A 27500-nucleotide genomic window follows, 5' to 3' on the forward strand; every position below is an offset into this window, starting at 1 on the left:
TGACTTTCTTGACCAAAGACATTTGGATGAAGTACACATCTCGGGAAGGAAACCAGAACATTTCTTTTGATTTTCAATGTGTACAGGAGCTCAGGTCCGAATGCTAAGTCGTAAGAACTTTGGAGATGCTCTCATTATCCATGACCATGTCAAGATTGGGCTTCATAGTCAAAGTGAGAAACAAAAAGGCTTGGAGGATTGGGTCAGTGGAAGGTTAGCATCTCGGAGACTGAGGTGTATCTCGTACGTGTGATAATTTGAGTTGTCATGTGAAAATCTTCAGTAATAAACACAAGCTTCTTATTTCTGAACTCGACCTGAGGCTTGTCACAGTCTATTGCAAGAGTTTTGAACCATCACAAACTACAGGATATGTTTCCCGAGCCTTGAGAGTGTCAGCTTCTTGTCATTGCCAGGCTCACAGTTGGTTTTTTGGGGGGGGTGGGGGTTTAATTATTCATCACCTTCTTGTGTCTAAGTTAAATGCTGATTAAAACAACAGGAGGTCCCTTACACTGATGAGCTCCACCAAAAAAATATTGCTTCATGCCTGCATTCTTCTCTTTCCATAAAACGGGCAGCTGTTCTTGGTTAAAACGCTCCAAAAGTGCAGGCGGCAACGAAAACCTGTTTAAAGTGCTGTATGCTTGTATTTGGAAGCAACATGAAAAGGAAGGGTGGTGTTTACAGGGTTCTAGCGTTCGAGGACAAATACCCACACCATTACAGGATGATATCAGTACCTTACTGCAAATCATGTGTTATGCGGTATTAATCTTACTCGAAATTATTTCACTCCGAAATAATGTCTCTGATGCTGTATTCTAAACATTAATAGCTAAGAATGTCCGAGATGTCCGATAATGGCTTTTTTGCCGATATCCAGATAGTGTCCAACTCTTAATTGCCGATTCCGATTTCAACCGATACCGATATATACAGTTGTGGAATTAACACATTATTATGCCTAATTTTTGTTGTGATGCTCCGCTGGATCCATTAAACAACGTAACAAGGTTTTCCAAAATAAATCAACTCAAGTTTTGAAAAATAAATGCCAACATGGCACTGCTATATTATTGAAGTCACAAAGTCTGTAACTATAGATTGTGTACATGTAATTAGACTTCCACTCCAAACGAGGGAGTCGCGTGTGTGTGTGTGTGTGTGTGTGTGTGTGTGTGTGTGTGTGTGTGTGTGTGTGTGTGTTCTAGCAATTCTTACTTAATGGGGACTCGCTCTGTTTACACTGTCACCTTTAGTGGACCTCTGACGGTATGGGGACCAAAAAAACAGGTAAGGGACCTGTGATCAGCTCATTATTTTATCAATCCAGAGATGTAAAGACGAGTATTTGCTAACTGGGCAGTGGCCATTTTACCTCATTTATTTATGCCACCACAACCTGTAGAAAGGGTGGTCCCCACAAGTTCTGATCAACAACTTGGTCCACATTCCAAATGACTGCGCGTGTGTGTGTGTGGGGGGGGGGGTGTGTGTGTGTGTGTGTGTGTGTGTGTGCGCTTGTGTGCGTTAGTGCGTGCGTGTGTGTGTGTGTGTTCTGGCAATTCTTACTTAATGGGTACTCGCTCTGTTTACGCAGTCACCTTTAGGGGACATCTGACGGTATGGGGACCAAAAAAACAGGTCCCTAAGGGACCTGATCAGCACATTACTTCATCAATCCAGAGATTTAAAGACGAGTATTTGCTAACTGGGCAGTAGCCATTTTACCTAATTTTTTTATGCCACCACAACCTGTAGAAAGGGTGGTCCCCACAAGTTCTGATCAACAACTTAGTCCCCATTCTAAATAATAACCTGTGTGTGTGTGTGTGTGTGTGTGTGTGTGTGTGTGTGTGTGTGTGTGTGTGTGTGTGCGTGCGTGCGTGCGTGTGTGTTCTGACAATGCTGACTTAACGGGGACATCGCTGTGTTTGCACAGTCACCTTTAGGGGACTTCTGACGGTATGGGGACCAAAACAACAGGTCCTCTAAAGGGAAACCTTTTTAAATGATAGTCAGATCCATTCTATAGCCTTTTATATGTGGTAGTTGAAGTTGCAGACAACTTCATTACTGCTAAATAGCAGTTTTCAGTAATGTCACAGAAGATGCAGGATTTGCTTTAACATTTAAGTGGTGACACTTCCGAAAAGGTACAGCTGTGGTACTTTATTCTGAGGATTGCCATGTTTAATTTGAACTTTTTTTTTTTTTTTAATAGTCCTCAGTAGTCACGAACACATTTGTGTGTATTATGCAAAATGATTTAAATTTTAAATTTGGTTCCCATGAACCATATTAACTCTTTTTCCCCAGGGTCCCCAGTAAGACTGATCAGCACATTACTTCATCAATCCAGAGATTTAAAGACGTCTATGAGCTAACTGGCCAGTGGCCATTTTACCCCATTTTTTTATGCCTCCACAACCTGTAGAAAGGGTGGTCCCCACAAGTTCTGACCGACAACTTGGTTCCCATTCCAAATGATAACCTGTGTGTGTGTGTGTGTGTGTGTGTGTGTGTGTGTGTGTGTGTGTGTGTGTGTGTGTGTGTGTGTGTCTGTGTGTCTGTGTGTGTGTGTGTGGATAGTCAGCTTTCTGAGTTTGCTGTCAGATGAAATAGCAACTATTGTAACTATAACAATCTACAAGGTTAATACAGTTTGTTTCTCTTTCGTGACCCTCCATTTTTCTGCTTTCTTTTGTATCTCTAGTTATCATGATGTATATCTATTGTTACATTTGAACAACTATTCGATATTGTTGATAATAGAAGTAAATTATTGGTATTGTTCAGTATCAATAGCGCTATTTCTATTGGTATTTGTATTGCTCCATGTGTAGTGTAATAATTGTCATTGTCGTTTCTGTATCATTATTTATTTCACTAACTGCTTCTTTGCTATCACTTTTACCATCATATTTGTACATCCAATTTGCTGATGTTGTTCTATTGTTGTGTTTGCTGTTGTTGTTTTTGTCTCTCTGTCTTATAACCCTCTGGTCCCCACAATTTCCCCCCTCTGTCTTCCGTTTTTTTTCCTCTTTCTATCCCCTCCTGCTCCAGCCCGGCTGCACCGAATGATAATATAAATACAGTAGCAACAAACTCGCTGGCAATGTTAAAGGATGAGCTGCCGAAAGAACGCCACGCCATCCAATGTTATATCTACACTTTGTTGGGGACTGGTCGGTTTTTATTCAGCCTTTGGCTGGACTTAAATGTCCTGCGCTGGAAGGACTAAAGGTTAACGAGCCATCGATGGAGCGTACCTGCTGGAGAAGCGCAGCGGAAATATGCAGCTTGACCTATATTACTGAATGTTAATGGAAGGAAGGAAGCGGGGAGACGTCGCTATCAGGAGGAACTGGTCCTGGAATTTGACATTTTCAAACTGGAGCCGTCCACGACTTAAAGGGAAAACATTAGAGAGGTCCGATAATGGCTTTGTTGCCGATATCCGATATTGTCCAACTCTTAATTACCGATACCAATATCAACCGATACCGATATATACAGTCGTGGAATTAACACATTGTTATGCTTAATTTTGTTGTGATGCATTAAACAATGTAACAAGGTTTTCCAAAATAAATGAACTCAAGTTATGGAAAAAATGCCAATATGGCACTGCCATATTTATTATTGAAGTCACAAAAGTGCATTATTTTTGTTTAACATGCCTCAAAACAGCAGCTTGGAATTTGGGACATGCTCTCCCTGAGAGAGGATGAGGAGGTTGAGGTGGGGGGAGGGTTTTTTTTTATCTTGTAGCGTCCCGGAAGAGTTAGTTCTGGGTATTTGTTCTGTGGTGTTTATATAGTGTTACGGTGCGTAAATGTTGTTGTCATTCTTGTTTGGTGTGGGTTCAGAGTGTGGCACATATTTGTAACAGTGTTGAAGTTGTTTAAACAGCCACCCTCAGTGTGACCTGGCTGTTGACCAAGTATGCCTTGCATTCACGTGTGTGTGTGTGTGAAAAGCCGTAGATATTATGTGATTATTATGTGCCTTTAAGGTTTATTGGCGCTCTGTACTCCTCCCCACGTCCATGTACACAGCGGCGTTTTAAAAAGTCATTTTACTTTTTGAAACTGATACTGATCATTTTGAAACCGATAGCGATAATTTCCGATATTACATTTTTTAAAGAATTTTAAAGTGAGATATTACCGGACATCTCTAGAAAAAAATGTTTTGGGAATGTTTTCTATCATTTTTAATTCCAATGTAAAACACACTTTTTTTTTATAGATTCTAAACCGTAAATAAATACTAGGAAAAGTCAGCTAAAAATAAATAAAAAAAACCTACATGAACAATATATGTGCTCACCGTGTTTTTTGGGACCATAGGGCACACCGGATTATAAGGCACACTGCCGATGAGCAGGTCTAGTCAGGTTTATTTTCATATATAAGGCGCACTGGATTATAAGGCGCATTAAAGGAGTTATATTATGATTTTGTTCCCAAATGTAAAAGACTTCCTTGTGGTCTACATAACATGGTCAGAATGTTGTATAGAGGATGTTTTACTGACCAACTTCAAGTCGCTTGCTGACAGTCGTTTAAAGATGCGTCATTCAGTGGGCGGTCTTACTTACATCCCTCCACTTTGACAGCATCATCTTTGTTGTAGCGGTGTAGCGCATACTTGCCAACCCTCCCGGGAGACTCACGAGTTTCAGTGCCTCTCTCGAATATCTCCTGGGGCAACCATTTTCCCGAATTTCTCCCGAATTTCTCCCGATTTCCACCCGGACGACAATATTGGAGGCATTCACAAAATATATGCGGCTTATATACACACACAAGTGAATGCAAGGCATACTTGGTCAACAGCCATAAAGGTCACACTGAGGGTGGCCGTATGAACTGCTTTAACACTGTCACAAATATGCGCCACACTGTGAACCCACACCAAACAAGAATGACAAACACATTTCGGGAGAACATCCGCACTGTAATACAACAGAACAAATACCCAGAACCCCTTGCAGCACTTACTCTTCCGGGACGCTACAATATACACCCTTTGCTACTCACTACCCCACCTCCCCAACCCTGCCCACCTAAACCCCTCCGATCTCCCGAATTCGGAGGTCTCAAGGTTGGCCAGTATGGTGTAGCATGCAAGGACGGGAGTGGAAGAAGTGTCAAAAGACAAAGCTAACTGTTTTAACGACATTCAGATTTTACTTCAATCAATAACGGAGCAACATCTCCTCATCCGTGGCTCACTAGTGAAACAACAAGGTCCCGTGGAAAACTGTCCCGACCGGAACTCTCTGATAACTAAAGTTCCTCGGATGAATAATGTAAACTCACTTCACCAGTATCTTTTAGCCCTTTCGTGGTGAGTTTACTGACACATATAAGTAAGAACTTTACACTACTTTATATTACAAATGGCAACAGCGGAGTATGAATGTCCCATAACAAGAAGATAGAGGGAAAAAATGTAGCTTATAACTATGGCCTCGGCACGGACTACAATTGCGGACACACGCTCATTTTCAGGACTTATGCAGATCCCAAATACACATAAGCAGGTACCAGAAAGTAAAAAAAAGTTAGTTTGCATAATATTCCGAAACAAAACACCAGACAATATGTCTGCTAATAGATACCAGTTTGCGGTCCTTATACACACAACATAATAATACTCCTACGTTTAATGCGCCGACAATCCTTCAAGCGGTGCGGCTTCAAAGCTTACCGAAGTCGTACTAAAAACATTTTGACAGATTTTTGAGCGCCGTGTGTAATGTTCTATATTTTCAATGGAACATTTAAAGTTTTTTGTGTTGTTTTTTACTGCCATATTTTGCTTTACTGCTATACTTTGTTTGGTTCAAGACTTACGGTCTTAGGGCCGCACACTGAAAAATCTAAGCAAGCGGGGGCCACTTTGATATGTTTTATTTTAGAAAACAATACAATATATGTATAAAAAATATATATATTTGGCCTCCACTCAGGCTTGATCCCGGGGACCCCAAAGGGTTTTGGTCCAAAAAATATTAATTGTGTGTCATTATTCAGTATTATTATTTTTATTATTATTCAAGTATTAAATCCCTAGATCAACATTAAGTCTATCTGTCAATGTGACGTTTTTAAAGATTGAAGTTGTATGCTTGTTTTGTCACAAAAACCCAGTTTTTTTATGGAAAAATCACAAAAAAAGCAATATTTTCACCCAATATTTTTTTAAGTGGAATATTTGAGATTATATTTGTAACTGGAGCATTAAAAAGGTCAATAACTACATTGATTTTGATTCATTATTATTTTTTGAGCAATGGTACTTTAAAAAAATCACACTAAAATGATTGGGGATCCAAAAGTGTCCTACTCATTAAAGTGTTAGAAAATAAATTATACATTTTTTTACTGTTTACTTTTAACACAATAATTTCGAGATCAACTTCAGCTCTATCTGTAAATTATAAGTTTTATTGTTGTTTATGTTTTTTGTTTGCTCATCTTAGGCCCTTCTTTAAAAAAAACAGCTCAGTTTTTTATATGGCCAACACAAAATATGCAACAATTTTCCCCAAAAAATATCTCAAAGTGGAAAATTTAACGTGACGTAATTGGAGCCTTGAATAGGTCAATAATTCATAATGACATTGATTTTGATTCATTATTATTTTTTAAAGAATTATTAGAGTAAACATTGCAACATTTTTGTTGATACATTTCAGGATAGGATAGGATAGGATAGGTCGTTATTGTCATTGCACAAGTACAACGAAACTTTGTTTTCAGCACAAACCTGTTCAAGATTAGACAAACAAACAGTGTACAGGGTTACAGAACAAAAACGCTGATGGGTCGCCAGAAGGCGCCCCGTAAAAGATGGGAAAAAGGTAAACGCTGGGGAAGGATGAGTAAAAAAATACAAACTAGAAAGGGGGCCCAGTCTGGAGTGGGAAAAAAACCTCCATAGAAAAAGCACATATACATGTTACCACATACATCCCAGAGGGAAGGTGGTTCAAGGTCATGGTGGTAGGCCGCAGCTCTCAGGCGCTGACCATCCATTCATCACCCCTACGGGATCTGCGTCAAGAGCGTTGGGTTGGGGGGGATGGGGTGTGTATGTGTGGCGTATATTTTTGTGGATGTGTGTGTGTAAGCCCGTAGTGTGTCTCTGTTCCGTGGCCTTGATGTTTTGTGCAGTCGCTAGTCCAAAGTCAACAACAACAGGTGTGTGTCCATGAGAGACAAGAAGGGAGTTTGTTGTGTCTTCACCACACCGTCCTTCGGGAGAGTCTCGAAGCCAGGGAAACAATCCAAGTTAGAATGTTTTGTATGCGGGTGAAAATAAAATTTGCTTTTCACTCTAAATTGTCTATGACTGGTCCTCAAAAACTGCGGGGTAGACAGTCCGATGTAATCCACAGTTCTTCTCGCATCCTCCAATCATTTGTGGCAGCTTTGGGGTACTTTGAAGACTGCCAGCAACTTGCAATTTGTCGATAAACCAGAGCACCGCTTACTCCAATCAGCAGATGTCCTGTTGTCATAATTCTGAATAAGTGGATGTCTTCATGTCGTCGACAGAAAAGGGTCGCCAGGCACGTGGCCCTCCTTCTTCTCCCAAGAGTCCGTCGTGTGTCCAGCAACAACCGCTTCTTCACGACAGCAGGTTCCCCCAAACCCAAGATCTTGTCAATTTTGTTGAGGCCAGTTAAATAGTTCCAATGTTTAGATTTGGAGAGCAGTGCAAAAAGAGGCAACAAGAAAGTTAAAGAGAAGACAAAGAAGCAAGCAGGAGAGGAAAGGGGAGCGTCCACCCTCGTCACCCGTTTGCTCTTTTATATCACTTTTTACGTTTTAAAAATGTTTCAATCGACCATCTTCTTCCGTTTATCCGAGGTTGGGTCTCGGGGGTAGCAGCCTAAGCAGGGAAGCCCAGACTTCCCTCTCCCCAGCCACTTCGTCTAGCTCTTCCCGGGGGATCCCGAGGCGTTTCCAGGCCAGCCGGGAGACATAGTCTTCCCAACGTGTCCTGGGTCTTCCCCGTGGCCTCCTATCGGTTGGACGTGCCCTAAACACCTCCCTCGGGAGGCGTTCGGGTGGCATCCTGACCAGATGCCCAAACCACCTCATCTGGCTCCTCTCGATGTGGAGGAGCAGCGGCTTTACTTTGAGTTCCTCCCGGATGGCAGAGCTTCTCACCCTATCTCTAAGTGAGAGTAAACTTATTTCGGCCGCTTCTACCCGTGATCTTATCCTTTCGGTCATGACCCAAAGCTCATGACCATAGGTGAAGTGAAGTGAATTATATTTATTTAGCGCTTTTTCTCTAGTGACTCAAAGCGTGGGCTTCACGGTGGCAGAGGGGTTAGTGCGTCTGCCTCACAATACGAAGTTTCTGCAGTCCTGGGTTCAAATCCAGGCTCGGGATCTTTCTGTGTGAAGTTTGCATGTTCTCCCCGTGAATGCGTGGGTTCCCTCCGGGTACTCCGGCTTCCTCCCACTTCCAAAGACATGCACCTGGGGATAGGTTGATTGGCAACACTAAAATTGGCCCTAGTGTGTGAATGTGAGTGTGAATGTTGTCTGTCTATCTGTGTTGGCCCTGCGATGAGGTGGCGACTTGTCCAGGGTGTACCCCGCCTTCCGCCCGATTGTAACTGAGATAGGCGCCAGCGCCCCCTGCGACCCCAAAAGGGAATAAGCGGTAGAAAATGGAAAAATGGATGGACTCAAAGCGCTTTACATAATGAAACCCAATATCTAAGTTACATTCAAACCAGTGTGGGTGGCTCTGGGAGCAGGTGGGTAAAGTGTCTTGCCCAAGGACACAACGGCAGTGACTAGGTTGGCAGAAACGGGAATCGAACCTGCAACCCTCAAGTTGCTGGCATGGCCACTCTACCAACCGAGCTAAACCGGATGGGAACGTAGATCGACCGGTAAATTGAGAGCTTTGCCTTCCGGCTCAGCTCCTTCTTCACCACAACGGATCGGTACAACGTGTACAACGGATCGTACTACGTTTCAATCGTATTTTTAAAATGTGCCGTGAGGCCGTTAAAAAAATACCTGCGGGCCGCAAATGGCCCCCGGGCCGCACTTTGGACACTTAAGGATCCTTAATTTGGGCCTTAATTTAACCAGGTCTGCGCAGAAGTTGAAGCTGGTATGGTAAACGTGAGACAACACAGTGGGAATTACCCGGATCCGGCCCAAAATCTAATCAACTGCTCCTTATCCCATTTCTTATATTTCCTGTAAGTTCCATCTAAATTTGTGCATAACTTTCTGAGTTTCGTGGCGAACTCAACAACAGACGACTGCGTGACCCGAGGTACCAAACGGACTTCAGAGGTTCCAGAAGACCTTGAAGCCTTCCTCCCCCGCTGTCACGGTGCAAGAAGCTCCAATTACCCCAACCTCAATCAGCCTTTAAAAATGTGAATCCAGCCGCTCCTGGCGGCATGAAGCAGAACCTTTGATGGTTTGCTTCAGGACACGGGCCTCTGGAACCGACTTTAGCGTGAGACCTCCGTCGGAGATAAGGACACGACGCAGAGATCCGTCCCGGTTGGAATAGAAAGCAGGAGACGGTTAAGACCGTGGACGAGCTTCCCGTTGGTCCGCTCCTGAGCAAGGTTTCAGCAAGATGGGGGAAGCAATGTTTTAGGTTTCCTGTTCATCCGCGATGGAGGATAAACACTTCGTTACGGGGATACGGGACGGGTTGAGGCTATTACATATTTTACGGCCCCCCTCGTATAAATGCTTCACGTAAAAAACACATTTTTGCTAGCACAATCAAAGCTAAGAAACTCATTTAGCCGACGAAGCGGCGAAATCGCAGATCCCAGATGGTCGTCGCGGATAGAGATCCGACTGGTGTGGCCAGACACCAACGTCTGTTCCGCGCCGTGTTTACGCCTAAAGAGGCTGAGAAGTGGGCGGGTTGCGACGGAAGGCGGCAATCTGCACAGCGAGACGTGCGACTCTTCCAGACGCCCGCTAGCCAATTATGCCCGGCGCTAATTACGCCGACGGGGCCCGCGGAACAGCAGACGGTTGTGCTGACAAACACGGAAATCTTGCGAGAGTGCATATTACGTATCATCTTGGGTTTTGGAACGGGTGGATTTCATGTGGAGCCTGGATGTGCACATAGTTTGGTTTGATAGTCCATAATTTGTCCCCATGATTGCAGTGATAGCACTTCTCACTAACGGCGAGAAACTGTTGCGGTTTACAGGAACTTAACTTCCCCCGTTTCAACGCCTCTGCAAATCCCGTTTCCATATGAGTTGGGAAATTGTGTTAGATGTAAATATAAATGGATATCACCACATTTCAACCCATATTCAATTGAATGCACTACAAAGACAAGATATTTGATGTCCCAACTCATAAACTTTTTTTTTTTTTTTGCAAATAATAATTAACTTAGAACTTCATGGCTGCAACACGTGCCAAAGTAGTTGGGAAAGGGCATGTTCACCACTGTGTTACATCACCTTTTCTTTTAACAACACTCAATAAACATTTGGGAACTGAGGAAAGTAATTGTTGAAGCTTTGAAAGTGGAATTCTTTCCCATTCTTGTTTTATGTAGAGCTTCAGTCGTTCAACAGTCCGGGGTCTCCGCTGTCGTATTTTACGCTTCATAATGCGCCACACATTTTCGATGGGAGACAGGTCTGGACTGCAGGCGGGCCAGGAAAGTACCCGCACTCTTTTTTTTACTAGGCCACGCTGTTGTAACACGTGCAGAATGTGGCTTGGCATTATCTTACTGAAATAATCAGGGGCGTCAATGAAAAAGACTGCGCTTAGATGGTAGCATATGTTTTTCCAAAATGTGTATGTACCTTTCAACATTAATGGTGCCTTAACAGATGTGTAAGTTACCCATGCCTAAAGCACTAATGTACTCCCATACCATCAAAGATGCTTGCATTTTACACTTTGCATCAATAACTATTTGGATGATTCGCTTCCCCTTTGGTCCGGATGACACGAATTCGAATATTTCCAAAAACAATTTGAAATGTGGACTCGTCAGACCACAGAACACTTTTACAGTTTGCATCAGTCCATCTTAGATGATCTCGGGCCCAGATAAACCGGCAGCGTTTCTGGATGTTGTTGACAAATGGCTTTCGCTTTGTATAGTAGAACTTTAACTTGCACTTACAGATGTAGCGACCAACTGTATTTAGTGACAGTGGTTTTCTGAAAAATTCCTGAGCCCATGTGGTGATATCCTTAAGAGATTGATGTCGGTTTTTGATACAGAGCCGTCTGAGGGATTGAAAGTCACGGTCATACACGGTCTCCGGATTCTCTAAACCTTTTGATGTTATTATGGACCTTAGATGTTGAAACCCCTAAATTTCTTGCAATTGCACTTTGAGAAACGTTGTTCTTAAACTGTTTGACTATTTGCTCACGCAGTTGTGGACAAAGGGGTGTACCTCGCCCCATCCTTTCATTTGAAAGACTGAACATTTTTTGGGAAGCTGTTTTTATACCCAATCATGGCACCCACCTGTTCATGCACACCTGTGGGATGTTCCAAATAAGTGTTTGACGAGCATTCCTCAACTTTATCAGTATTTATTGCCACCTTTCCCAACTTCTTTGTCACGTGTTGCTGGCATTAAATTCTAGGGTTAATGATTATTTGCACACAAAAAAAGTTTATCAGTTTGAACATCAAATATGTTGTCTTTGTAGCATATTCAACTGAATATGGGTTGAAAATGATTTGCAATCATTGTATTCTGTTTATATTTACATCTAACACAATTTCCCAACTCATATGGTAGTGGGGTTTGTAGATGTATACTGTATATATATTTATATATATATAATATATACTTTTTTTTATTTATTTACTATTTACACAACGTGCCAACTTTATTAGTTTGGGGTTTTGTAAGTAAAGGGTTGACTTATCTACTTTTTTAACCATATTAAAAAAAAAACACCAATGGCGGATTGGAGTTGGTATATCTTGCCATAGTGCAAGATATACGTATTAGAGAACACTTACCCTAATAACTCAAGACTTACTTTGTCTGAGCATTGCGTGGAAGCTGTTTTTATACCCAATCATGGCACCCACCTGCTCCCAACTAGCCTGTTCATCTGTGGGATGTTCCAAATAAATGTTTGATGAGCATTCCTCAACTTTCTCAGTCTTTTTTGCCACCGGTGCCAGCTTTTTTTGAAAAATGTTACTGGCATCAAATTCCAAATGAGCTAATATTTGCCAAAAATAAGAACGTTTTTCAGTTCGAATGTTAAGTATCTTGTCTATGCGGTCTATTCAACTGAATATAAGTTGAAAAGGATTTGCAAATCATTGTATTCTGTTTTTATTCATCATTTACACAACATGCCAACTTCACCGGGTTTGAGTTTAGTATATATATTCAATGCTATCAGGTAATTAGCTTAGGTTAGCCACCACGCTTGGAGGAAGGATCCCCAAAGTACATCAAGTTTAGAAAAATTTAGTATTTAGTCAGATTAGATGTTTTTCAGTGGCGTTGTTATGTGTGTGAGCTTAATTTAGCGTTGTTATTGCTACATTGTCTCTGCTTGACCTCAAGCTAAGATGCCAACCAAGGTGTTTCTTACACTCACGGGTCCGTGTGTTTGCAGAGTCGCCTCCAGAGAGGACCGGGCGCCGACGCAGCATGCCGGGCAGCCCGACGGACAAGAACCCGCCCGGCATGGAAGCCACGTCCGCCGGCGGTGCCGCCACCCCTTTCCGAGTCACCGTGAGTACTGTGAGTGCGTTCCCCCTCCGCCGCCTCGAGTCCGGCCGGGCCAGCGCCGACGCTGACCCGGTTCCACTTTTGAAGTTGAAAAATGCACGTTTGATGTGTGACGTCTCGGGTCTAAGTTCAGCGTGCCGTCGAGCGTGTCATGGCTAGTCCTATGTGAATTCTCCTTTCATTTCAGCCCGCATGACATCAAAGACATGCCGGCCACACACACACACACACACACACACACACACACACACACACACACACACACACGCACACACACATGCTAGTTATCATTCGGAATGGAGACCAAGTTTTGGATCGTAATTTGTGAGGACCACCCTTTCTACAGGTTGTGGAGGCATATAAAAAAAAAAGTAAAATGGCCACTGCCCAGTTAGCTCATACATGTTGATGAAGTAATGTGCTGTTCATACTTACTGGGGACCCTGGGGAAAAAGAGTTAATATGGTTCATGGGCACCAAATTTAAATAATTTTGCATAATTTACACAAAATTGTACGTGAATACTGAAAACCATTTATAAAAATAAACCATTTATAAAATTAAAATAAATAGTTCAATATGGCATGATCCTCAGAATACAGCACCATATCTGTCTTCTGCTCTGTGAATGTCTCACACTCAAACCAACCACTAAACATGTTTTATGGGCCAAAGCTTAAAAATCACTTAGGTATCTTCAGAATGGATCTGACGATCATTTAAAAAGGTTCCCCCTTTTTTTTGTGTCCCCACACCGTCCGAGGTTCACTATAGGTGAATGTGTAAACAGAGCAATGTCCCCACTAAGTCAGAATTGCCAGAACACACACATACACACACACACACACGCACACACACACATGCTGGTTATCATTTGGAAAGGGGACCAAGTTTTTGATCATGACTTGTGGGGACCACCCTTTTTACAAGTTTTGGAGGCATACAACAATTAGGTAAAAAATGGCCACTGCCCAGTTAGCTCATACACGTCTTTAAATCTCTGGATTGATGAAGTAATGTGCTGTTCATACTTACTGGGGACCCTGGGGAAAAGAGTTAATATGGTTCATGGGCACCAAATTTAAATAATTTTGCATAATTTACACAAAATTGTACGTGAATACTGAAAACCATTTATAAAGATAAAAAAAAATAGTTCAAATTAAATATGGCATGATGCTCAGAATACAGCACTATATCTGTCCTCTGCTGTGTGAATGTCTCACACTCAAACCAACCACTAAACATGTTTTATGGGCCAAAGCTTAAAAATCACTTAGGTATCTTCAGAATGGATCTGACGATCATTTAAAAAGGTTCCCCTTTTTTTTTTGTCCCCACACCGTTTGAGGTCCACTATAGGTGAATGTGTAAACAGAGCAATGTCCCCACTAAGTCAGAATTGCCAGAACACACACACACACACACACACACACACACACACACACACACACACATTCTGGTTATCATTTGGAAAGGGGACCAAGTTTTTGATCATGACTTGTGGGGACCACCCTTTTTACAGGTTTTGGAGGCATACAAAAATGAGGTAAAAAATGGCCACTGCCCAGTTAGCTCATACACGTCTTTAAATCTCTGGATTGATGAAGTAATGTGCTGTTCATACTTACTGGGGACCCTGGGGAAAAAGAGTTAATATGGTTCATGGGCACCAAATTTAAATAATTGTGCATAATTTACACAAAATTGTATGTGAATACTGAGAACCATTTATAAAAATACAAAACAATAGTTCAAATTAAATATGGCATGATCCTCAGAATACAGCACCATATCTGTCCTCTGCTGTGTGAATGTCTCACACTCAAACCAACCACTAAACATGTTTTATGGGCCAAAGCTTAAAAATCACTTAGGTATCTTCAGAATGGATCTGACGATCATTTAAAAAGGTTCCCCTTTTTTTTTTTGTCCCCACACCGTCCGAGGTCCCCTATAGGTGAATGTGTAAACAGAGCAATGTCCCCACTAAGTCAGAATTGCCAGAACACACACACACACACACACACACACACATACATACTGGTTATCATTTGTAATGGGGACCAAGTTTTTGATCAGTACTTGTAGAGACCACCCTTTTTACAGGTTGCGGAGGCATAAAAAAATAGGTAAAATAGCCACTGCCCAGTTAGCTCATACACGTTGATGAAGTAATGTGCTGTTCATACTTACTGGGGACCCTGGGGAAAAAGAGGTATATGGGCACCAAATTTAAATAATTTTGCATAATTTACACAAAATTGTACGTGAATACTGAGGACCATTTATAAAAATCAAAATAAATAGTTCAAATTAAATATGACATGATCCTCACGGTGGCAGAGGGGTTAGTGCGTCTGCCTCACAATACGAGGTCCTGCAGTCTTGGGTTCAATCCCAGGCTCGGGATCTTTCTGTGTGGGATTTGCATGTTCTCCCCGTGAATGCGTGGGTTCCCTCCGGGTACTCCGGCTTCCTCCCACTTCCAAAGACATGCACCTGGGGATAGGTTGATTGGCAACACTAAATTGGCCCTAGTGTGTGAATGTGAGTGTGAATGTTGTTCGTCTATCTGTGTGGGCCCTGCGATGAGGTGACGACCTGTCCAGGGTGTACCCCGCCTTCTGCCCGGTTGTAGCTGAGATAAGCACCAGCGCCCCCCGCGGCCCCAAAAGGGAATAAACGGTAGAAAATGGATGGATGGATGGATGATCCTCAGAATACAGCACTATATTTGTCCTCTGCTGTGTGAATGTCTCACACTCAAACCAACCACTAAACATGTTTTATGGGCCAAAGCTTAAAACTCACTTAGGTATCTTCAGAATGGATCTGACGATCATTTAAAAAAGGTTTCCCTTTTTTGTCCCCATACCGTCAGAGGTCCCCTCAAGGTGACTGTGTAAACAGAGCGAGGTCCCCATTAAGTCAGAACTGGCAGAACACACACACATACTGGTTATCATTTGGAATGGAGACCAAGTTTTAGATCAGTACTTGTGGGGACCACCCTTTCTACAGGTTTTGGAGGCATAAAAAAATGAGGTAAAATGGCCACTGCCCAGTTAGCTCATACACTTCTTTAAATCTCTGGATTGATGAAGTAATGTGCTGTTCATACTTACTGGGGACCCTGGGGAAAAAGAGTTAATATGGTTCATGGGCACCAAATTTAAATAATTTTGCATAATTTACACAAAATTGTACGTGACTACTGAGGATCATTTATAAAAAAAGGTTTTTTTAAAAAGTTCAAATTAAATATGACATGATCCTCAGAATACAGCACTACAGCTGTGCAAATGTCTCACACTCAAACTAACCAGTAAACATGTTTTATGGGCCAAAGCTTAAAAATCACTTAGGTATCTTCAGAATGGATCTGACAATCGTTTATAAAGGTTTCCCTTTTTTTTGTCCCCATACCGTCCAAGGTCCCCTAAAGGTGACTGTGTAAACAGAGCGATGTCCCCACTAAGTCAGAATTGCCAGAACACACACATACCCAAACACACACACACACACACATGCTGGTTATCTTTTGGAATGGGGACCAAGTTTTTGATCATGACTTGTGGGGACCACCCTTTTTACAGGTTTTGTAGGCATAAAAAAATGAGGTAAAAACTGCCACTGCTCAGTTAGCTCATACACGTCTTTAAATCTCTGGATTGATGAAGTAATGTGCTGTTCATACTTACTGGGGACCCTGGGAAAAAAGAGTTAATATGGTTCATGGGCACCAAATTTAAATAATTTTACATAATTTAGACAAATTTGTACGTGACTACTAAGGACCATATAAAAAAAATCAAATTAAATATGACATGATCCTCAGAATACAGCATTATAGCTGTCCTCTGCTGTGCGAATGTCTCACACCCAAACCAACCACTAAACATGTTTTATGGGCCAAAGCTTAGAAATCACTTAGGTATCTTCAGAATGGATCTGACTATTATTTAAAAAAGGTTTCCCTTTTTTTGTCCCCATACCGTCAGAGGTCCCCTCAAGGTGACTGTGTAAACAGAGCGAGGTCCCCATTAAGTCAGAACTGGCAGAACACACACACACACACACATACTGGTTATCATTTGGAATGGGGACCAAGTGTTTGATCAGTACTTGTGGGGACCACCCTTTCTACAGGTGTTCATGGGGACCAAATTTAAATAATTTTGCATAACTCACACAAATGTGTACGTGACTACTGAGGACCATTAAAAAAAAAAAGTTCAAATTAAATATGACATGATCCTCAGAATACAGCACTACAGCTGTGCAAATGTCTCACACTCAAACTAACCCGTAAACATGTTTTATGGGCCAAAGCTTAAAAATCACTTGGGTATCTTCAGAATGGATATGATTATCATTTTAAAAGGTTTCCCTTTTTTTTGGTCCCCACACCGTCCGAGGTCCCCTAAAGGTGACACTCTAAACGGAGCGATGTCCCCATTAAGTCAGAATTGCCAGAACACACACACACTCAATGCTCTCATCCCAAAGCAATATGCGCTGTACGCCACCTTTAATTTTGTACATAAACAATGAAGCCATGAAGTTAACCAAGCAAAACATTCCTTGATGACTCATCACTTTGAAGCTAATTAGCAATTAGCGGTCGCATAAATAATAAATGAGCAAGGCGGCTCGAAGGTGAAACCCCTGAGAGAACAAACTTCGGTGTCGCCAGTCAGGACTCTCAACACGTTTAAAGCTCCGCCGTGTGGAATTAACATAGCATGATAAATACCTGCTCAGTGGTCTAGTGATTAGAGTGTTTGCCCTGAGATCTGTAGGTTGTGAGTTCAAACCCCGGCCGAGTCATACCAAAGACTATGAAAATGTGACCTGTTACCTCCCACTCAGGAATTGGAATTGGGGGGTTAAATCACCAAAAAATGTTTCCTGGGCGCGGCCTACCACTGCCGCTCACTGCTCCTCTCACCTCCCAGGGGGTGATTATACAAAAACTCAACCCAATGGGATGACAATGAAAGACTTAGGAGGGGATCGCATATGTGGGGACCCTCCACCCTTGTCGACCAATGCAACGGACGTTGAGTGGATCTAGCATAGGATTGTGAGAGTCCAGTCCATAGTGGATCAAACATAATAGTGAGAGTCCAGTCCATTTTGGATCTAGTATAATATTGTGGGAGTCCAGTCCATAGTGGATGTAACATAATAGTGAGAGTCCAGTCCATAGTGGATCTAACATAATAGTGAGAGAGTCCAGTCCATAGTGGATCTAACATAATAGTGTGAGAGTCCAGTCCTAAGTGGATCAAACATAATAGATAGTCCAATCCATAGTGGATCGAACATAATAGTGTGAGAGTCCAGTCCATAGTGGATCTAACATGATAGTGTGAGAGACCAGTCCATAGTGGATCTAACATAATATATAGTCCAATCCATAGTGGATCGAACATAATAGTGTGAGAGTCCAGTCCATAGTGGATCTAACATAATAGTGTGAGAGTCTAGTCCATCGTGGATCTAACATAATAGTGAGAGTCCAGTCCATAGTGGATCTAACATAATAGTGAGAGTCCAGTCCATAGTGGATCTAACATAATAGTGAGAGTCCAGCCAATATTAAATCTAACATAATAGTGTGAGAGTCCAGTCCATAGTGGATCTAACATAATAGTGAGAGTCCAGTCCATAGTGGATCTAACATAATAGTGTGAGAGTCCAGTCCATAGTGGATCTAACATAATAGTGTGAGAGTCCAGTCCATAGTGGATCTAACATAATAGTGAGAGTCCAGTCCATAGTGGATCTAACATAATAGTGTGAGAGTCCAGTCCATAGTGGATCTAACATAATAGTGAGAGTCCAGTCCATAGTGGATCTAACATAATAGTGTGAGAGTCTAGTCCATCGTGGATCTAACATAATAGTGAGAGTCCAGTCCATAGTGGATCTAACATAATAGTGTGAGAGTCTAGTCCATCGTGGATCTAACATAATAGTGAGAGTCCAGTCCATAGTGGATCTAACATAATAGTGTGAGAGTCCAGTCCTAAGTGGATCTAACATAATAGATAGTCCAATCCATAGTGGATCGAACATGATAGTGTGAGAGACCAGTCCATAGTGGATCTAACATAATATATAGTCCAATCCATAGTGGATCGAACATAATAGTGTGAGAGTCCAGTCCATAGTGAATCTAACATGATAGTGTGAGAGACCAGTCCATAGTGGATCTAACATAATAGATAGTCCAATCCATAGTGGATCGAACATAATAGTGTGAGTCCAGTCCGTAGTGGATCTAAAATAATTGTGAGAGTCCACTCCATAGTGGAGCTAACATAATAGTGAGAGTCCAGTCCATAGTGGATCTAACATAATAGTGAGAGTCTTGTCCATAGTGGCTCTAACATAATAGTGAGAGTCCAGTCCATGGTGGCTCTAACATAATAGTGAGAGTCCAGTCCATGGTGGATCTAACATAATAGTGAGAGTCCAGTCCATAGTAGATCCAACATAATAGAGAGAGTCCAGTCCATAGTGGATCTAACATAATAGTGAGAGTCCAGTCCATAGTGGATCTAACATAATAGTGAGAGTCCAGTCCATAGTGGATCTAACATAATAGTGAGAGTCCAGTCCATAGTGGATCTAACATAATAGTGTGAGAGTCCAGTCCATAGTGGATCTAACATAATAGTGAGAGTCCAGTCCATACTGGATCTAACATAATAGTGGGAGTCCAGTCCGTAGTGGATCTAACATAATAGTGAGAGTCCAGTCCATAGTAGATCTAACATAATAGTGAGAGTCCAGTCCATAGTGGATCTAACATGATAGTGTAAGTGTCCAGTCCATAGTGGATCTAACATAATAGTGAGTCCAATCCATAGTGGATCTAACATAAAAGTGTGAGAGTCCAGTCCATAGTGGATCTAACATGATAGTGAGAGAGTCCAGTCCAAAGTGGATCCAACATAATAGTGGGAGTCCAGTCCATAGTGGATCTAACATAATAGTGAGAGTCCAGTCCACAGTGGATCTAACATAATAGTCAGAGTCCAGTGCATATTGGATTCAACATAATAGTGTGAGAGTCCAGTCCATAGTGGATCTAACATAATAGTCATAGTCCAGTCCTTAGTGGATCTAACATAATAGTCAGAGTCCAGTCCATAGTGGATCTAACATAATAGTGTGAGAGTCCAGTCCATAGTGGATCTAACATAATAGTGTGAGAGTCCAGTCCATAGTGGATCTAACATAATAGTGAGAGTCCAGCCAATATTAAATCTAACATAATAGTGTGAGAGTCCAGTCCATAGTGGATCTAACATAATAGTGAGAGTCCAGTCCATAGTGGATCCAACATAATAGTGTGAGAGTCCAGTCCATAGTGGATCTAACATAATATTGTGAGAGTCCAGTCCATAGTGGATCTAACATAATAGTGAGAGTCCAGTCCATAGTGGATCTAACATAATAGTGTGAGAGTCCAGTCCATAGTGGATCTAACATAATAGTGAGAGTCCAGTCCATAGTGGATCTAACATAATAGTGTGAGAGTCTAGTCCATCGTGGATCTAACATAATAGTGAGAGTCCAGTCCATAGTGGATCTAACATAATAGTGAGAGTCCAGTCCATAGTGGATCTAACATAATAGTGAGAGTCCAGCCAATATTAAATCTAACATAATAGTGTGAGAGTCCAGTCCATAGTGGATCCAACATAATAGTGAGAGTCCAGTCCATAGTGGATCTAACATAATAGTGTGAGAGTCCAGTCCATAGTGGATCTAACATAATTGTGTGAGAGTCCAGTCCATAGTGGATCTAACATAATAGTGAGAGTCCAGTCCATAGTGGATCTAACATAATAGTGTGAGAGTCCAGTCCATAGTGGATCTAACATAATAGTGAGAGTCCAGTCCATAGTGGATCTAACATAATAGTGTGAGAGTCTAGTCCATCGTGGATCTAACATAATAGTGAGAGTCCAGTCCATAGTGGATCTAACATAATAGTGAGAGTCCAGTCCATAGTGGATCTAACATAATAGTGTGAGAGTCCAGTCCATAGTGGATCTAACATAAAATAAAAATGTTGTTACTATACTTGTATCTCACATGTGTAATATGTGTGTACGTTGCAAGGGATGTTTTCCGCGCCGTAATGACTCACCAATTAACTACATCTCGCCGGCGTCTATCTTTGGAACGCCTTTGTAATCCAGCGAGTGAACAATAGGACGGCGGCGCTAACGTCGTGTCTGGCGCACGTCCCACTTTTTAGCAACAGCAACCCACACCACGGCGCGCTCCCTCTCCACCCTCCCGCCCCCGGCCCGCGGAGCGCCGCGGCGACACTGGAAAGCGCTCCTCCTCAGCCCTGAGCTAAATCTGTCAAAATGTTTCTCTGTCACGTTCCTTCGCCGCGACGAACGCTCGGGAAGGAGGCAGAGCTCGCACTCGTCAAAAACCCACGTCCTAATTGGCGTGAAAAAGTATTCGCAGACAAATCGGGGAAGAATGAGAAAAGCAGTCCGATAGTAAATAGTTGTTTACACAAGACTAAATGCTGTAATTGTTTTTTTTAGACCAGAATAAGACAAAAGATCAACAACACCCGAGGATTGAGTCAATCTAGAAAGTGCACTTCACTTGTTTCATTTCGAGGGGGGAAGGCAGTAAAAGTGAATTTCATAGCCACAGAAAGGCGGAATATATTGTATATTGTATATTGTAGTGTCCCGGATGAGTTAGTGCTGCAAGGGATCCTGGGTGTTTGCTCTGTTGTGTTTATGTTGAGTTCCAGTGCGAAAATTGTTTGTCATTCTTGTTGGGTGTGGGTTCACAGTGTGGCGCATATTTGTAACAGTGTTGAAGTTGTTTATACAGCCACCCTCAGTGTGACCTGTATGGCTGTTGATCAAGTATGCTTTCATTCACTCATGTGTGTGAAAAGCCGTAGATATTATGTGATTATTATATGTTTTTCATTCTTGTTTGGTGCGGGTTCACAGTGTGGCGCATATTTGTAACAGTGTTGAAGTTGTTTATACGGCCACCCTCAGTGTGACTTGTTTGGCTTTTGACCAAGTATGCTTGCATTCACTCGTGTGTGTGACAAGCTGTAGATATTATGTGATTATTATGTGCCTTTAAGGTTTTATTGACGCTCTGCACTCTTCCCTACGCCCGTGTAACACTCCGTACAGCGGCGTTTGAAAAAGTCATACATTTTACATTTTGAAAAAGATACCGATAATTTTGAAACCGATGCCGATAATTTCCGATATTACATTTTAAAGCATTTATCGGCCGATAACATCGGCAGTCTGATTTTATCGGATATCTCTAGTTTGGAGTCATTGGGAAGCCTGATTTTGCCATTCCTTTACCACTTTCGACGTGTGTTTGGGGTCATTGTCTTGTTAAAACACCCAACTGAGCCCAAGACCCAACCTCCGGCCTGACGATGATTGTAGGTTGTCCTGAAGAATTTTGGAGGTAAAATCCCATTTACTCTCTGTAAAGCACCAGTTCCATTGGCAGCAAAACAGACCCAGAGCATAATACTACCACCACCATGCTTGACAGTAGGTATGGTGTTCCTGGGATTAAAGGTCTCACCTTTTCTCCTCCAAACATTATGCTGGGTATTGTGGCTTAACAGCTCAATTTTTGAGATAAATCAACTCAAATCAACTTTATTTATGAAGCACATATAAAATTTACTACGGGGGTTGCCAAAGTGCTGTACAAGAGGAAGGATTCAAAGATAACACAAGAAAAACGAGCCAACACAACACAATTAAATAAAAAAATAAATTAAAGCTGCAAGCAGCGATGGACAGGTCCGAGTATATATGCAAGTGGCTGAGGAGAAGGAAGTCAGGGCTTCCCAGATATAAGTTAGAACAACACACTACTATCTATTATATTGTAGTTTTTACCTTCCATAACGTTTCTACTGACAGATATAAGTTAGAACTATACACTACTTTGTATCATAAATGTTGTAGTTTTTACCTTCCATAACGTGTCTACTGACAAATAATATAAGTTAGAACTACTTAGTATTATAAATATTGTAGTTTTTATCTTCCATAACGTGTCTAGTGACAGATATAAGTTAGAATGAAAATACATGGGTACGGCTAGTAGCTACTAATAGCAAATAGATAGACTTACCAACTCGGCGTAATATCTTAACATCAACACACTCTCTCGTCGCAACTCGGCCGTGATGGTCGGCACCTCTATGTTTACAATTAGTTGTAAAATGTTGGACGGTTGTTTTTACGATATGCAGCCAAACGACAACTTTACAACATACCGGCTTAGCTACGGCACCTGGCAGCCATCTTGGTATAGACGATCACTGCCCCTCCCTCACGAATGTTGGTGCGTGCGCACCAGCAGCAGACGGTACGGGAAAAAAAGACGTCTCCCTCACTTTGTCTGCGCACGGCGGCCATCTTTGAAATGGTTTTCAGCGCAGCGGTTCTTTGAAGGCTGATAAAATCAAAACCCTAGCAGTAATAAAAACTCTTTCATCAACTTTTAATCAGAAGGGTTCAATCTCTCTCCTGTGGTAGATTGAAGCCGACACGACAAACGCGCTCAGAGGATATAATGTTTGAAAAAAGGTGACCGGTTTTTACAAAACTTATGTTTTGAAGGGGGAATTGCAAACTTCCTATTGATTTTTGCAGGGAGCTGTAAACATTTGAAATGTAGGTCTAAGTGAGACCTACATAGAGGTTTTTGTTTCATGTCTCTACGACGTTTCTACTGGAAGTTACAGGCAGTTTTGTCTGTTTTCTTCCTAGGAGCAGTTTTGTCTGTTTTATTCCTAGGGGGCGCTAGAGCGCAATTTTGAATTTTGGGGTTAGGTTTTTTGATTAGATCGCAATTTTCATCAGTCCTGGTATGTGTGTCCAGTTTGGGTTTTAAATCATTTTAAGGGGGTCAAATTACAGCTCAAAGAGGCAAAGGTGAGTGTTTTTTTTACAAAACTTTTGTTTTGAAGGGGGATTTGCAAACTTTTTGTTGATTTTTGCTGAAGGATGTCAGTGTATGAAATCTAGGTCTAAGTGAGACCTACATAGAGGTTTTTGTTTCATGTCGCTATGACATTCCTACTGGAAGTTACAGGCAGTTTTGTCTGTGTTTTCTTCCTAGGGGGCGCTAGAGCGCAATTTTTAGTTTTGGGGTTAGGTTTTTTTAATTAAATCACAATGTTTTCCAGTCCTGATGTGTGTGTCAAATTTGATGAGTTTTGAAGCATGTTAAGAGGGTCAAATTACAGCTCAAAGCTACGGAATAATAATAAAGAAAGAAACAAAGAAAGAATAAAACGCTACAAATTCAATAGGGTCCTCTGTCCCAAAGGGAAATTCGGTCCCTAATAATAAAAGATAAGACCTTCTGGAGTAAAGTTGTGTATTCAGATTAAACAAAAATTGAGCTGTTTGGCCACAATACCCAGCAATATGTTTGGAGGAGAAAAGGTGAGGCCTTCAATCCCAGGAACACCACACCTACTGTCAAGCATGGTGGTGGTAGTATCATGCTCTGGGCTTGTTTTGATGCCAATGGAGCTGGTGCTTTACAGAGAGTAAATGGGACAATGAAAAAAGGAGGATTACCTCCAAATTCTTCAGGACAACCTAAAATCATCAGCCCGGAGGTTGGGTCTTCCAACAGGACAATGCTGAAGAAACAAGTCCAAAACCAACTAATTTAGCTAAACTGCATCAATTTTGTCAAGAGAAGAGTGGTCAAAAATTCAAGCAGAAGCCTGTGGATGGCTACCAAAAGCGCCTTATTGCAGTGAAACTTGCAAAGGGACATGTAAGCAAATATTAACATTGCTGTACGTATACTTTTGCTCACATTTTCAGTAGAGCCATAATAAATTCATAAAAGAACCAAACTTCATGAATGTTATTTTTCTGACCAACAAGTATGTGCTCCAATCACTCTATCACCACAAAAAATAAGAGTTGTGGAATTTATTGGAAACTCAAAACAGCCATAACACTAGGTGTATCTAAACTTTTGACCAGGACTGTAAATAAGCCGGCCATGCTTCCTGGAAGTGTAAACAACCATCATGGGGGAAAAACCCACACTTAGCAGTTACATTCCCCTCGGAGCACAGGGAGCGCCGTCCGCTGGGTCGGCCTTTTTCACCTCCCCGTTGGCGAATCCGTGCGTTCTCCGGGTTGTTCCCGCCCTTTGCCGCGCTTAATGAGCTGTGGAATAATTACAATCCACGCACAACACGTGACGCTGGCATGACCCGGGTCGGATCGGCCTACTACTGTCTCGGCACGTAACGAAATGTACAACTGAGAGCCACGCGAGAAGAATATGCAATACTCCAAAATTAACATGCTATTTTATTCATTAACATGTGAATAATAGAAATACAGTCTATTATACAGCATTATTAACATGAGAATAACAAATACAGTTTATTATACAGCATTATTCACATATGAATAACATAAATACGGTCTATTATACAGCATTATTCACATGTGAATAACATAAATACGGTCTATTATACAGCATTATTCACATGTGAATAACATATACAGAGTCCAACATACAACATTATTCACATGTGAATAACATAAATACAGTCTATTATACAGAATTATTCACATGCGGATAACATAAATACAGTATATTACACAGCATTATTCACATGTGAATAACATAAATACAGTATATTATTCAGCATTATTAACATGTGAATAACATAAATACAGTCTATTATACACTGCGATGAGGTGGTGACTTGTCCAGGGTGTACGTACCCCGCCTTCTGCCCGATTGTCGCTGAGATTGGCACCAGCGCCCCGTGACCCCAAAATGGAATAAGCGGTAGAAAATGGATGGATAGAAAGTCTATTATACAGCATTATTCACATGCGAATAACATAAATATAGTCTATTATACAGAATTATTCACATGTGAATGACATAAATACAGTCTATTATGCTGCCTTATTCACATGTGCGTAACATACACACAGTCTATTATATAACATTATTAACATGTGAATAACATACATAGTTTATTATACAGCATTATTCACATGAGAATAACATAAATACAGTCTTTTATACAGCATTATTCACATGTGAAAAACATAAATACAGTCAATTATATAACATTATTCACATGTGAATAACAAAAATACAGTCTATTATACACTGCGATGAGGTGGCGACTTGTCCAGCGTGTACGCCGCCTTCCGCACCAGCGACCCCAAAATGGAATAAGCTGTAGAGAATGGATGGATGGAAAGTCTATTATACAGCATTATTCACATGTGAATAACATAAATTCAGTCTATTATTCGGAATTATTCACATGTGAATGGCATAAATACAGTCTATTATACAGCATTGTTCACATGTGAATAACATAAATACAGTCTATTATGCAGCCTTATTCACATGTGAGTAACATACATACAGTCTATTATATAACATTATTAACATGTGAATAACATTTATAGTTTATTATACAGTATTATTCACATGTGAATAACGTAAATACAGTCTATTATGCAGCCTTATTCACATGTGAAAAACATAAATACAGTCAATTGTATAACATTATTCACAAGTGAATAACATACATACAGTCTATTATACAGCATTATTCACATGTGAATAATTTACATAGTCTATTATACAGCATTATTTACATGTGAATAATATAAATACAGTCTATTATACAGCATTGTTAACATGTAAATAACATAAATACAGTATTATACTGCATTATTTACATGTGAAAAACATAAATACAGTATTATACAGCATTATTCACATGTGAATAATATAAATACAGTCTACTATACATTTAAGTACAGTCCAAAAGTTATAGTATAGTCTCCTACCCTCCGAAGTGGTAGAAAAGGGATCGCTGGAAATCTAAATGTAAAATTGCTAATACTATTTGGTAGCGTGTTTTATGGTATATCCAATTTAAGTTAGCAACGAGCTAGCATATTTTTTTCTTTTTTTTTAAGTAGAGCCTTACTGTACTATTGAGCGTCTTCCCCTAGCTTGCTCTGTTGACATGAACATTGTAACATTACCTCATGACATCACGTGCAACAAAAGTATCGGAATACGATACCGTTCGATTTTACGCGAAACGGTACCCACTACCCAGACGTATTGATGGAATTCCACTGACTTGATGTTCCATTTATACCACTCTCATTTTCCCAATATGTGTATAATATTTTTTTTTTCTATCTTTTTACCTCCCATTATGTGTCCATTTTTACTTCTCCTCCGTGTATTTTGCACATTTTCCCATCAGTTGTTTCAGCAGGTGATGGAGGCAAATTAAAAAGCACTTCATGTCCGGCCTCCCCGCAGTTCCTGGGGGTTAATGTAGGCGCCAGTCATCTTACGGACTAATGGAAAGGGAGAGAATAGGCCCGCCGTGCATGCTGGAGTAATAAAGCCGTGGTCATCAGAGTCTACTGTGAGGAGGCTATGAAATATATATATAATTTTTTTTCATTTTTTATTGACATTCAGCATCAGACATGTTCATCTTATGTGCATACCACACACATACACTGTCTTCCCTTAATGTCAAAATATATATATTTTTTAGTTTTATGTCCAAAACAATGCCAAAAAAAACACACAAAAAAATAAATACCAAGAAAAGAGTAATATTTTT

At 41.1% G+C, this 27500-nt stretch overlaps 1 protein-coding gene across 9 annotated transcripts in view; it reads left to right on the forward strand.

Moving 5' to 3' along the window:
* Positions 1 to 27500, forward strand: part of LOC133557515 (disabled homolog 2-interacting protein-like) — a 440633-nt gene that overhangs the window by 201360 nt on the left and 211773 nt on the right. For 5 of the 9 annotated variants that reach the window (XM_061907996.1, XM_061907998.1, XM_061908002.1 and 2 more), the window contains one exon: positions 12663 to 12790. In XM_061907996.1, coding sequence (XP_061763980.1) covers positions 12663 to 12790 — 128 coding nt within the window. The remainder of the gene's footprint in view (positions 1 to 12662; positions 12791 to 27500) is intronic. The other 4 variants (XM_061907997.1, XM_061908003.1, XM_061908005.1 and 1 more) reach the window with 1 other exon arrangement.

This window comes from Nerophis ophidion, linkage group LG08 (genome assembly GCF_033978795.1).
Source record: "Nerophis ophidion isolate RoL-2023_Sa linkage group LG08, RoL_Noph_v1.0, whole genome shotgun sequence".
Classification (NCBI taxonomy): domain Eukaryota; kingdom Metazoa; phylum Chordata; class Actinopteri; order Syngnathiformes; family Syngnathidae; genus Nerophis; species Nerophis ophidion.